The sequence below is a fragment of the Folsomia candida genome, unplaced genomic scaffold (assembly GCF_002217175.1).
Source record: "Folsomia candida strain VU population unplaced genomic scaffold, ASM221717v1 Fcan01_Sc002, whole genome shotgun sequence".
Taxonomy (NCBI): domain Eukaryota; kingdom Metazoa; phylum Arthropoda; class Collembola; order Entomobryomorpha; family Isotomidae; genus Folsomia; species Folsomia candida.
This window is the reverse complement of record NW_019091194.1, coordinates 18,893,007-18,905,697: the sequence shown is the minus strand read 5'-3', so window position 1 is coordinate 18,905,697 and position 12,691 is coordinate 18,893,007. Positions and strand designations below refer to the sequence as shown.

Sequence of the window (12,691 nt, the reverse complement as noted above, 5' to 3'; positions counted from 1 at the left end):
AAAGCGGAAAAGTAGGAGTTTGATGAGTACAAAATTTCTGTAAAAAAATTTGAGTAAAATGAAGTGAGTCAACATGGTTTGCATCTTCTTGACAAGCAATTAAAGAGTCGCACTTTTTCATATTTATGATCCTCCCTACAAAAATGGGCCTCTCTTCCTAATGGAAGAGTGCATTATGACAGGCTCAGTCATTCTATAGGAATTTAGAAACATGTAGTAAATACGCCAATTAAGAGAAAAGATGGCATAATCAAAGGAATCTCTGTCCAGAAGAGCCACTACATAAATTCGAGTCAAGTCAGGATGGATATTTAGAAATGGGGAACTAAATTTAGTTTTCTTGTAACAAAACAAAATGCAAGACATGCAAACAGACACAAACAGCGAACTATGTAACACTTAAAGCATGAAAAGAAGAAAATGTCTTTTCCTGTGATTTGGAACACGAAAAGAGACGCGACTGTGAAGGAGATTTTTGCAATTTAGACTATGCCACGCCGGGTTCATTATAGCTCCTTCTTCATAAAAGAAAATCGTGCCAAATTAAAGTTCAATACTTGTAGTGTTGAGATTCCATAGTATTTATTACTTCAACAATCATCAGCTTTTGTAGCGTAATTACGTTATGTTACGTGTTTGTTTGTGTAGCAACATAATTTTTGCTTCTTTCCTAAATAACCAATAATAATAAATTGTAACTTAATAATTCAATCGCATATTAATTAATATTACTGAATCAACACATGAATTAAACAACAACGGCAAGTAATGTAGCATAGTATCACCCAATTTAAGTAAATCTACAAATCTCTGCTTTGGCTTCATCGAATTGCCATTTTTATGCACAAACTTGAATTGATTGCGTCAATAATTAGTTCATTTTAGTAAATCTTGATGAGTTGATTCAATCAAAATGTACGGCAGCAAAGCAAATATTATTTCTTAATGTAGGGAAAGTAAATACAAAAAAACTAAAAAAAGAAATGAACATGATTGATTACTATATAATGTCGAAAGTCTGATATATATGTATTGTAGTATATCTGCAAATAATGTTTTATCAATTTAATTAGATAGCTATAATATAATTAAGTAATTTTTTATATTTCACCGTACTGTATATAATCAAAATTCGGTGTGTTTTAAGTAATTTTTAAAAATAAACACAAGAGGTTCGACTGCGGGTTATACATTTATGTAACATTGTAACGAGTTTATTATAATAACGGTGTCATAATTATTAATTCAAGCGTCTTACAATTAGTCTCGATTCGCCAGTCAAACAGGAAGAACGCCTTGGTTGGATATATGTAATACAAAAGGTAGATTCCTCACAGTGCGAAATATTCCTAACACATTTCAATATTTGTGACAATTATATCAGAATTAATAAAAATGACGATAATGAGTCAAAGTATGAGATTAAATTAAATAATATAAAAACATGGTCAGATTCGTACAACTAGTCATGAACTTTACCAATCGCGTCATTTGGTCATCCATCAAGTCAATATACAGGGTGGTTAAAATGTCACGCCACAATGGAAAATTTTTTCGATGGGAAAAATTCGTAAATTTCCATTAGTTACCGAAATTTTGTCGCTAAAATTCAATATTTTTAAAATTTCGTCATCAATGTTCCATTAGTTTTGATAATAATTACAAAAATCTTGATCCAAAATCTTGTAACTAATGGAGATTTAGGGGTTTTTCCCATTAGAAAATTTTCCATTGTTGCGTGACATTTAAACCACCCTGTATAATCAAGTGAATATTTTTGAGGGCAAAGGAGAAAACTTGTTACGTACATTCCTCATTCAATATAATTATGTGTAAATATTGATTCTAGTTTAAAGTACGAACGAGGTAGTTAAGAAACGACAGGATGGCAAAACTTGTCTCAAACAACTGAATATAGTTCGTCGTGCTAGTCACTGTAAAATAAAATTCATCTATGGTCATACACCCATTGCGTATCTACACAATTTTGAAACTATGGAAGGTAATGATTATAATTTTAACCGAGTAGACTGACTAAGAGATGAAGATGTCGTATTATTAGCTTTGCTCGAAGGACTATTGTTGGAGGACAAGGATGGCGAAGATGAAGAGAGTAGAACCGTAGAATCGCATGAGGAAGGTACTTGTTCAAAATTTAACCTCAACAAATTTCTTTGACTTAAAGCTTCTTTCAATTTTGTTTTAGAGTCGCCACTGCCACAAGTAAGTATGCTCTTGTTTACATTTAATGTCGGTGTTCTCGAAGAACTTGGTGAAGTCATAGGGACGAGGTCTACATTGTTGTTTAAATTAATACTGACCATACTACTTGCGAAGGGAGCTGGTTGGGAGTTGATTTTTTGGGATGAGAGGTTGGGCTGGTGGCCTATTTTTGTTACCACTGGTGCTGGACTTATTGTTGGTGGTACAGTTATTGTTGTTGTTATTTGTGATGGTAGGAGTGGGACCGTTTTTTGAAGCGTGTCCTTTTGATGTTGTCGCAGTTGTTGTTGCTGTTGTTGTTGTTGCTGCTGCTGCTGCTGCTGTGGAGGTTGATGCTGAATTTGTTTTTGAAGATTTGCTTTTGTGGTGGCGGTGGGATGATGAAGTTGTTGAGGAAGAAGGTTTGGATGTCCCTGCAGAGGAACCACTGGCAGATTTATGTTTGGAGTTTGAAGAGTGTTTGGATGGTGACTTGGAGGTGGCATTTGTGGATGATGATGTAGTTGGTTTTGACTTGGTGACTTTGGGAGGTGAAGTATTTGCTGATGCATTTGTGGATGGTGATGTACCTGGTTCTGACTTGATGAAAATGATTTTGAATTTGGGAGGTGAAGTATTTGTTGATTTATCTTCGTTACGTGGTTTTCTATTTTTGGATCTGCGGACCGTTTTAAGAGTTGGGCCTGGGGTTGCAGGTGGGATGGGAACTTGGACGATGGGGGCGGGGGCATGTTTCGATTTTTCTGTCTTGAAATCTGCACCCGGTCGAAAAGGTATGAGGAACCCTTCGGACCCTCGAGTCCAGACAGAATTTCCATTATCGCACTAAAATGCAAACTCAATAATAAGTCGTGATAAACCCGATTTAGATGTTGACTACGCAAGCTTACTATCAGAAGCACTGTGTGAAAGAACAATTTCCTATGACTATTCAGAGTTACACAAAGGGTTAGTACAGTTAACATTGGTCAGTTAAAATTCCATTCATTCTCAAAATATTTCGTTTGATTAATAAATCTATTTAGAATGCGCAAATCTTTGGTAGATATAGACAAATATTTTGAAGACAAACAATTCAGTACTAAATAACTATAGTACAATTTGAATTAATCAGAATGAATGAAATTTTTCTGCGAAAACCAAACAAAGCGTAATTATGCCAAGTTTGGAAACACATTGTGTACATATATTGTACAAATACGTTATCACACTTTTCAAAATAGTAATACTCATACTTACGAAAAATATGAAATATGGTCACGAAAACACGAAAACACACATTTAAACAAAAGCATTTAAACCAAATACCAACACAAAAATAAAAATGAAACCACAAATAAATTAGTTAGTTGATAGAAATGTGTTTCCCAAAGAATCCAAAGCAAAGCTGTAAATAAAATTGTTCATGCGGCAGAAAGGCAATCAGCAACGATTACACAAACACAAACCTGTTTCCAGGTGAGATAGGGTGTGACGACGTGGAAGTTGAACTAGACGAAGAACAAATACCCGTTGAAGAAGACATAACCATTCCTACCTTTAATCTTATCTTATGTGCGTATAGCTTTCGAAGATGGGCGCATTGTTCTTCAACGCGATTCCGGTAGTCCATAACTCTAGAAGTGTAATACTCTTCTACTCCACGAACTCCACCAAGATTCATTTCCACCATAACCCGTTCCAGCGGATCCTTTATCACAAATTGATAATGTATAAAGAAAATTAAAAACCTGACAGAGCACAACAATTCAGTACTCACAGGAAACTCTTGTTCACAACCAGCCATCTCCATTTCTCGAACTTGTTTTAATCTATGAGCCATTTTCATGTAGAAATTTTCCATTACATCGGCCAAGACTTCAAGTGGCCGTTCATTTACATCTAAAAAAACACGAATAAAGCACAATAGAATCAATTCCATAACTCATAAAACAGTACATACAAACAAATTAGTACGATTAAAGCATAAAACGATACATACGAGTATATCCTCCATGAGCGAGTAAAATCGGCAGTCGATTTTGAATAATCTCCTTCGCTTGCCCCCCAGTGATTGGAATGTTTGGAATCAATAGCTGGCCTTTGGGAATCGGCTCCTTTATCTTAGGTATCTCGTCCATCTTGTAAACCACCGACTCCTCATCGATAAGCTCTACTCGAGTTTGCAAATCCCGTTTGTGGCGAAGCAACTCGATAGTGTGGTTGACCAGATGATTTTCAGGTATTTTGAAAGGGACTCCCCTACTGCGCGACAAAACAAATGCTCAAGTATTATAATTAAAATCAACTTTCAAAGACTCAATACATATCTGTAACTTCGTTTCATTACCCTCGTGAAGAGCCCTTTCTCCTAAACCATTTAATATTTAATGGCAATGGCAACTTCTTCTTTTTATCACCACCTCGTCCAGCAACCTTCTTCTTCTTCTTACCAACCGATTTCTTTATAACTTTCTGTCCTTTTTGCTTATCGTTAGCCTGCTTAAATTTTTGTAGCAGTTTTGCATAAAAGTCCGCGGGAACACGGAAGCCTCTTGCAAGAGTCATTGCGGCCATATGCTCCCGTTGAGCAATGGTCAGTTGACTTTTTTGTTCTGGTTGTCCGCTAGTTTTCTTCACTTTCGCTTTCACTTTTTTTCCTGGACCTTTGACTTTAACCTTAATTTTCGGTTTGCCTTTTTTGCTTTGATACCTTGTACTTAAATTTCTTGTATATTTCTTCAACTTCATTTTCATATTTTTAAGTCTTTCAGCCGACGCCGAACTCTTTTGCGCAAATGATATCGTTGCGAGTCTCAATGCCTTTGCGGAACACGTTTTCCTTCTTTTGTTTACATACTTGACAACTTTCCTTTTCTTTTTCGTCACCAAATCGAGTTTAGAATACATGTAAGGAAACCCACGTTTTCGTCTGTTGTTGATAGTGATATTATTGTTCGTTCCTGCTGCTGCTGCATATGTGGATGACGACGAAGATGAGGATGATGTTGAAGCTGTCAAATATGCTTGCATACACTTTTTCGAAGTGGATGGTTGTGGTTCTCTTTCCACACTAATCGAACGTGCCTGCTTCGCCCTCGGTGCTGATGGAGCTCTTGGCGGAGGCATCAAGCTCGAATCCTTGTCGGTTACAGAAACTTGTGACGCGGATGTGATGGTACATGTCGGAGGAGGAAACTTTTTCTTAATGACAGGATTCGCCGCCCCCAACGACGAAAAAATTGGCACCGGCTCGATCCGTTGATTCGCAACGTTATGGTTAGCCTTGATTTGGTTGGTGGCAGTATGTCCTCCCAAACTTCCCAATAGGGAAGGTCGACTCAATATCTTGATGGGGTCGTACTTTAGAAGAAGTAAATTTTTGATGGGAGGAATGCATGGCGCTGGAGGTGGTGGTGCGACGGGGGGTGTTTCCTGGTGGTGAGATCCTTGCGACATGGCCGTCCCCTTTGCACGGTCATTGGTTGAGGTCACTGAGCACCCAACCTCACCCAATCCAGACTTGGATTTACACCTTTCTATCCTCCTTCCTCTTTCCCCATGAGATGAAAGTGCTTAACACATTTCACACCGTGTTTCTAATACACATAACAAATTTTAAATGAAAATAAGTACTTGATTTGATATAAATAACTACTAAAGAATATATTTAAATGTCAATTAAACTAATATTGAACGTGGCTTATCCGTGGTTTACAAAGTTAGTTGAACACTCGAATACGTCGAGACTGCCACTGAACAACACGGAACCAAACCCAGAACGGGGGCTTATCACTGCTCGGCAGAGAAGGAAGATAAGGTTGAGCGGAGAACAAGCTGATTTCGTGTGAATTTGGTGGTGGTGGTGGTCTTGTGTTTGTGTGGTAGCCGAGTAGCTGGATTCGAAAAGGTGCGCGAGAGAAAGGGCCACAGGCCACAGAGTGAGAAACCCCGACAAACCGCTCCGCTTAAATCTCACCAGTCTCACCCGGAACGGAGTATTTCACCCTCACGTGCATTTCAGGTTTTTCTCATCCATCCTCATTTTCTGATCTCAAGAAGATAAGCTTTAAAGCGATAAGCCAAGAGATACAAGAGATATTAAGCGGAATAAGAAGCGGAGACCAGGAAGAAGGAAGGTAACTGAGATTGATGGTAGAGAACATATCAATGTTTTTTTTTTAATTGTGAATTTTTATTACATCATTTTTCTCTGTAGGAATCAAAGTCTTTAAGAATTAAAGTTTGATAAAAAGAATGAATTTCGACACGCCAGCCAGCAGCAGCTTATTCTCCTCGCCGGGGGCAGGCGGGATGGATAGCGCGTTTGGGAGTGGTACTCCAGCCCTGGGGGGTGCAGGGGGTTCGATGACTGCTCAAGATTCGGCTGAACTTCAAGAATTTCTGGCTATGGAACAAGAAAAGGCGAGAATGAGGTTGCAGGTAAGGTTGGACACGATTCGCCTTGATTACATAATTTTTTGTTTTGTGTTATACTGTTATTACGATGTGTAACTTAAATTTTCTCTTATGTGATGTATTAAAGATTCAAGCTATGACGGATCTCTGTTGGGATAAATGTATGGGTCAACCTTCGTCAAAATTGGAATCTAAAACGGAAGCATGTATGGATAACTGTGCCCAAAGATTTGTGGACGTTTCATTACTCATTACACAAAGATTTGCTACAATGTTGCAAAGACAGGCTAACATGTAACGCTGCCAGAGTCTAGGTCATTCAAATTTAGTTTCATAGCCAGTGTATTTAAATATTCTTATTGATATAACATGAAAAAATGAAAGATGCGTTTTTGGTTATTGTTATAAAGTTACTACAATTTGAAATGATTGTGTTCATTGTATGCAGATTGAATTTAATTCTATGATGACAATGTTGTATGAATAATCAATAGAATTCTCGTAGTATGAAAAATGATTTATAATAATTGTCTTGTAATACAAAATCACGAATTACTTGAGTAATTCAAAAAAATGAGAAATTGGCCGTGCAGGTCAAAGCATATATGTAAATGTATAAATCAAAAATGAGTAACTAATACAACACAATTCATTTCCTATATAAATTCTCATTTCATTGTTGATTATTTATTAATTTCAATGATTTGATGAACCATGTACTCTTACAAACTGTCACTCAAATCAAGACACTCATTCAATTACACACACTGACTTTACCAGTAGTATAGTTTCACTAAAAAAGATTTACAATACGTGACTTAAACAATAAATATAGTACCTAGTTTTGGTGTGGATTACGCCTCCTTTTTACTCTATCTCCCTCTTTCTCTGGACATTTACTCGTGCATAATGCATATAATTCATCCAACCAACAGCAGCACTGAACTGATTTTCATAACTGTTGTTTTGAATGTACTGTATATTTTTAAGCAGTTAGTTTAAGGGTTTCATTGGAGGAGCTTGCTTCACTTGGAGGATGATGGAACGCATACGAGAAATGTCTTTTGTATGTTTACTAGCTTTAGGATTAAAGTCGCACAATTTCGCGATTCTCTCCCACTCCGTTCCAGGCGCCATTGGTTCTGTGTCAGCCACAAGTTCTTTCTCGGCACTCCTGAAATTAGTACAAATATTTTCCCCATTATAGAACAATAAATGCTTAGTTGACATGCACAAAATTGTACTTTTTTACTCTAAATAATAACATTGAACTACCAGACATAATAATACGCCACACACCACACGAGACGAAGCAAAACTACTACTGCAATACAAACTCACTACTACATACGTAATTCTAAAACTGCATTATTATTGTTCTTACTTTGACGCTTCCCTAGGAAAGCATGGAACCATTGAAACATTTAAGTCATGATACGAATACATTTTTAGCACGCTTAATTGGACAGAAGGACAGAGTGAATGAAAAAATATAAATTTTATAAACTTGTTCAGTCAGACACCACTTTTTGAGGAAAGGAAGACAAAAAATTTCAAACGCTTATTGATATTCGTTGCTCTGAGAAAATGAAAAACGAGAAGAAGAAAAAGAAATGATCTCTTTTTCTGAGAAAGAGATGTTCGATCAATTGAGTTCCAACTTCCTATACCTGTTTGCATTTCTAGTTTTGACCACTTGTTCATCATGGGTCTTGTACCATTCGTCCAATTCTTTTCTGGCTGCCTCCTTCATTTCCGCTTTCTTTTTCTCCTCGTCTTCATCTACAGATAAAGAATGTAAAATCAATTAGCATCCATCACATTTACCACGTCACGTTTCGGCATAATGAATGAATGATTATCCACCCACCTTTCTTTTGTAACCGCCCTTGCTGTTCTTCTCGCCACCTTTTGATTTTTTCTGGCTCCTCACGTGGAGGTCTTTCTCTCTGTGGGGCCTCGTTAAAAACAGGCGACGGACTTCTTCGAGAAGTTTCAAATTCTGTAATCAAACCAAAAACAATTACAAATTATAAACACCCCCTCGTTTTTTAGGAACCTACTCATTCTAACCACACTTAACTAACTACACTTATTTTTAATTAGTTATGCTTAACTTTACACCATGATAAAAACACCCACCTGATGAAAGCCCATTTGTGACGACAGGTTTAATGTCATCGTCATCCTCCAACCCGGCCAATTCTTCTTGTTCTCTAGCTAAAAATTCTGCGGCTGGATCTGCCTCGAGATTGTTCCCGTCCCCGTCAAAATCCTCCACCGGGGGTTCCGGTGGCCCACCAAAAGTGTCGGCAAAATTGTCCATTTTTTACTATTTTTTTCAAAAGTCTATTGAATTTAGAAAATTGCAATTATTGTTTTTCACTCCACTTGATGAGTCTGACTAACACTTTTCTTCCGTCAACTCCCTACTGTCAAATCATCAGCAGCCAGCAGCAGAGGAGAGATACAGTTGAACCTGACTCACAGACAGATGTCGGGAAATGCAAAACCTGAATTTACTAAACTTTCAACAATGCTACGTATCAAATAATGGAGAAAAAACGAATGCCTATTTCTTTCAAAATTTCATAAAATTATGAAGCATTTGGTACGATCTCATAATTTGCATTATTCTGGAGCCTTTGAGCCACCCCTTTTGATTAGACTGACCAGGTTTTTACCACTTTCAGACGTTATTGTGAGTCAATGAGAAACAAAAAACGCCCCGTAGCGAAGCAGTCTTGCCTTGCCCCGTCTCAAAAAGAGCACGGAGAGGGAAGCTACGAAAAGTGCCCACCGGCATGGGTATCGCATAAAAGGTGCAGTGTGAAGTTAGAATTGTTCTGGAAGAGTCACATTTTGAGTCACGTTTTCCGTTTCGCATCTCAAAAAACGTGCTCTCACTTTTTTTCTTCAAAAACTGATAAGAATTTGTCTTTCGCAAAGTTTAATTCGTTGAAGCATAAAAAGAAGGAAAATGGTAAGTGAATATGTGTGGTTATCATTTGGGGAGGGGGTTTGTTAAGTTTTGGGGGTGAGAGAAGATTTATTGCAAAAGTGATGAAATTTAGATTTTTTGAGAAAGTGAAAATTTGAATAATTGAGTAAAAATTAATAAATTAAACAAGAGGGATATGAAATTATGGGGTTGAGGAGTTACAAGGGTGGTTAACAGGGTTAAAGTCTAAGAGAGTATTGTTAATATTCCTGGTTTTTGTCACAGGTGTCTTTAAATCCGGTGAGGATCTTGAGGGCTGAGGCCGACCAAGAAAAGGCAGAAATTGCTCGGATGAGCAGTTTCATCGGGGCCATTGCGGTTGGAGATTTGGTTAAATCTACTCTTGGGCCGAAGGGAATGGACAAGATTTTGGTAGGATTGGGAAGAAATGAAGGAACGGTGAGTCAAAAGAATGCATAATATTAAATAATATTAATTGGTATGAACTAATTGGTCTGCATAATCCAGATTGAAGTTACGAATGATGGTGCAACGATCTTGAGGTCAATCGGAGTGGATAATCCGGCAGCCAAGATTTTAGTGGACATGTCTAAAATTCAGGATGAGGAGGTGGGCGATGGAACGACGTCCGTTACTGTACTGGCGGCTGAACTTCTTCGCGAGGGGGAAAAATTAGTGGATATGAAGTTGCACCCCCAAACAATTCTCAAGGGATGGAGGGCTGCTGCCGTGGTGGCTTTGGATGCATTGGAAGCGTCAGCTTCAGACAATAGGTATGTTTCGTTATATATATTGCCTATACAAGATAGTAAATGTTGTAATAATGAGTCCTACTAATTAAATTTGTGCAGTGGTGACCCTGAAAAGTTCAAGGAAGACTTGCTTAACATTGCAAGAACAACTTTGAGCTCCAAGATCTTGTCTCAACATAAGGAGCACTTTACAAAGTTGGCTGTGGATGCCGTGTTGCGTCTAAAAGGATCTGGAAATTTGGATGCTATTCAAATTCTGAAGAAGCAAGGCGGTACTCTGAAAGACTCCTTCTTGGCTGAAGGTTTCATTTTGGATAAGAAAATTGGAGTCAACCAGCCACATATGATTGAAAATGCTAAAATCCTAGTCGCTAACACGCCTATGGACACTGATAAAATTAAAGTGTTTGGATCTCGCGTTAAGGTTGATTCTACCTCCAAAGTTGCAGAAATTGAAGCGGCTGAGAAGGAAAAGATGAAGGACAAGGTTAACAGAATCTTGAAACATGACATCAATGTTTTTATCAACCGGTATGTTGCATTGCTTTCACATTGACTTTATAATTAGTATAATCAACATTTTTAGTAACTAAATTATTACCTTGTTCTGCTAGACAATTGATCTACAACTACCCTGAACAATTGTTTGCGGATTCTGGAGTAATGGCAATTGAGCATGCAGATTTTGATGGGATCGAGCGACTAGCCTTGGTCACTGGGGGTGAAATTGTATCCACTTTTGATGATCCATCCGGCGTTAAACTTGGCACATGCAAGCTTGTTCATGAAATTATGATCGGAGAGGATAAAGTTATTCACTTTAGCGGTGTCGCTCGTGGAGAAGCATGCACCGTCGTCATCCGAGGAGCCACTCAGCAAATCATTGACGAGGCTGAACGATCTCTCCATGACGCATTGTGTGTCCTGACTGCGACGGTGAAGGAAACTAGGACCGTGTATGGTGGAGGCTGTAGTGAGGTTCTCATGTCCACAGCAGTATCGAAACTTGCTTCTGAAACCTGTGGGAAAGAAGCTGTTGCCATTGAAGCATTTGCGAAAGCTCTTTTGGTATGTTTTGAAGTTTGATAAAATCTGAATGGCTTTAAACAATTTAATCATAAATAAAATTATTGTAGACCCTACCAACTGTAATAGCTGATAATGCTGGATTCGATTCTGCTGAACTCGTCAGTCAATTGAAAGCTCATCACAGCCGAGGGTTGAAAACTTATGGGTTGAGTAAGTTGCACATTCATTATATTTTTGAAATATTTGTTCATTAAATGACGAACAAATATACTTACAAATGTTCAATCAACATTTTTAGACATGGATCAAGGAGAAGTGGGATGTGTTGCTGAATTGGGAATTACTGAATCTTTCGCTGTTAAACGCCGCGTTGTGTTTGCTGCTGCTGAAGCCGCCGAAATGATTATGCGAGTCGACAATATCATTCGTGCCGCCCCACGTCAACGACAACCTGATCGAAGCCGATGCTAATTTTAGGATTTCTATTATATGCATTTAATTACAGTTTTTCTACTTACCAATTTTCAGTAACTATATAACTTAATTCGTTTCTACACATTGCTACTACACTACAAATAACAACAAGAACAACAGGTATTGTCGGCTCTCCATTTTTTGTTATTATAAATAAAAGATGATGTCGTCATGAGAAAGACAATGACCATCATTAACATGGAGTAACTGGGGCGTAACATGTACGACAGGGCAGCCGCCACCCGGTTGGAACTATGGCCTGATTTCGTAACAGCAGTTCGGAACCACGAGAAGGGAACGCTGCTATGTGTTTAAGAACGCAGAAGGTGCCTCGGACATGTACCGTATTGGATTTAATGGGCTAATAATTTCAGCTGGCTTCTTTTAAGCAACCAGCTAAAACTATTAGCTTATTAAATAAAAAAATATGGTGCATGTCCGCAGCACCTTGTGCGTTACTTCGACACACAGCAGGTGTCCTTTTCGGGTTCCGAACCGCTGTTACGAAATCAGGCCAAAGCTCCAACCGGTCTTGGGGAAATCGTATGTCGTACATATTCCGACCTAGTTCCTCCGTGTTGATGAGGGTCATTGTCTTTCTCATGATATTCTAGAATTGGAGATACCATACATAAAATTTATAGTGTATTTTTTCTATATAACAGTCAACCGAGAAAGAAGGGCTTGTCTTTGTGATGCAACTCTCATCTGTCCTCCTCCCAGTGATCCCAGTGGTCAATAATAATAATAATAGCTCACCGGTTTGTTAAAAAAAGTACTCACTTTTAATGTATCTGAATAAAAAAAATGCCTTAAACAATAAATGCAAACAGTAATACCATGAAAATGTATT

At 38.0% G+C, this 12,691-nt stretch overlaps 4 protein-coding genes across 11 annotated transcripts; 2 read left to right on the top strand and 2 right to left on the bottom strand.

The window, feature by feature from the left end:
* Positions 1–562: 562 nt before the first annotated feature.
* LOC110843847 lies at positions 563–6,061 on the bottom strand. Of its 6 annotated transcripts, none has more exons than XR_004834068.1 (6): positions 4,553–6,060; positions 4,205–4,467; positions 3,983–4,104; positions 3,672–3,913; positions 1,755–3,048; positions 563–1,473 (listed from the first exon to the last, which is right to left on the bottom strand). XR_004834068.1 is itself a non-coding variant. In XM_022089891.2 (6 exons), exons 2-6 carry the CDS (start codon positions 5,659–5,661, stop codon positions 2,010–2,012), a joined length of 2,775 nt encoding a protein of 924 aa, XP_021945583.1. In that variant the 5' UTR covers positions 5,662–5,801; positions 5,921–6,060; the 3' UTR covers positions 1,742–2,009. The 6 variants fall into 6 exon arrangements, 4 of the variants coding, with proteins under 4 accessions (XP_021945583.1, XP_021945584.1, XP_021945582.1 ...); XR_004834069.1 differs by having other exon boundaries at positions 1,809–3,048; XM_022089891.2 differs by lacking the exon at positions 563–1,473 and having other exon boundaries at positions 1,742–3,048; positions 4,553–5,801; positions 5,921–6,060.
* A 126-nt stretch (positions 6,062–6,187) lies between these two features.
* On the top strand, positions 6,188–7,289 carry LOC110843846 (mitochondrial import inner membrane translocase subunit Tim8). The gene is made up of 3 exons (XM_022089889.2): positions 6,188–6,341; positions 6,422–6,645; positions 6,749–7,289. Exons 2-3 carry the CDS (start codon positions 6,460–6,462, stop codon positions 6,917–6,919), a joined length of 357 nt encoding a protein of 118 aa, XP_021945581.1. The 5' UTR covers positions 6,188–6,341; positions 6,422–6,459; the 3' UTR covers positions 6,920–7,289.
* On the bottom strand, positions 7,283–9,072 carry LOC110843845 (clathrin light chain A). 2 transcript variants are annotated; one of them, XM_035848183.1, is made up of 5 exons: positions 8,764–9,072; positions 8,492–8,623; positions 8,292–8,403; positions 8,006–8,017; positions 7,283–7,795 (listed from the first exon to the last, which is right to left on the bottom strand). In XM_035848183.1, exons 1-5 carry the CDS (start codon positions 8,945–8,947, stop codon positions 7,615–7,617), a joined length of 621 nt encoding a protein of 206 aa, XP_035704076.1. In that variant the 5' UTR covers positions 8,948–9,072; the 3' UTR covers positions 7,283–7,614. The 2 variants fall into 2 exon arrangements, with proteins under 2 accessions (XP_035704076.1, XP_021945580.1); XM_022089888.2 differs by lacking the exon at positions 8,006–8,017 and having other exon boundaries at positions 8,764–9,070.
* A 370-nt stretch (positions 9,073–9,442) lies between these two features.
* Positions 9,443–12,679, top strand: LOC110843844 (T-complex protein 1 subunit beta). 2 transcript variants are annotated; one of them, XM_022089887.2, is made up of 8 exons: positions 9,443–9,604; positions 9,848–10,021; positions 10,091–10,356; positions 10,435–10,866; positions 10,950–11,403; positions 11,472–11,574; positions 11,663–11,958; positions 12,504–12,679. In XM_022089887.2, the coding sequence occupies exons 1-7, from the start codon at positions 9,602–9,604 to the stop codon at positions 11,833–11,835; spliced, it is 1,605 nt and encodes a 534-aa protein (XP_021945579.1). In that variant the 5' UTR covers positions 9,443–9,601; the 3' UTR covers positions 11,836–11,958; positions 12,504–12,679. The 2 variants fall into 2 exon arrangements, with proteins under 2 accessions (XP_021945579.1, XP_035704073.1); XM_035848180.1 differs by having other exon boundaries at positions 12,483–12,679.
* Positions 12,680–12,691: the final 12 nt, after the last annotated feature.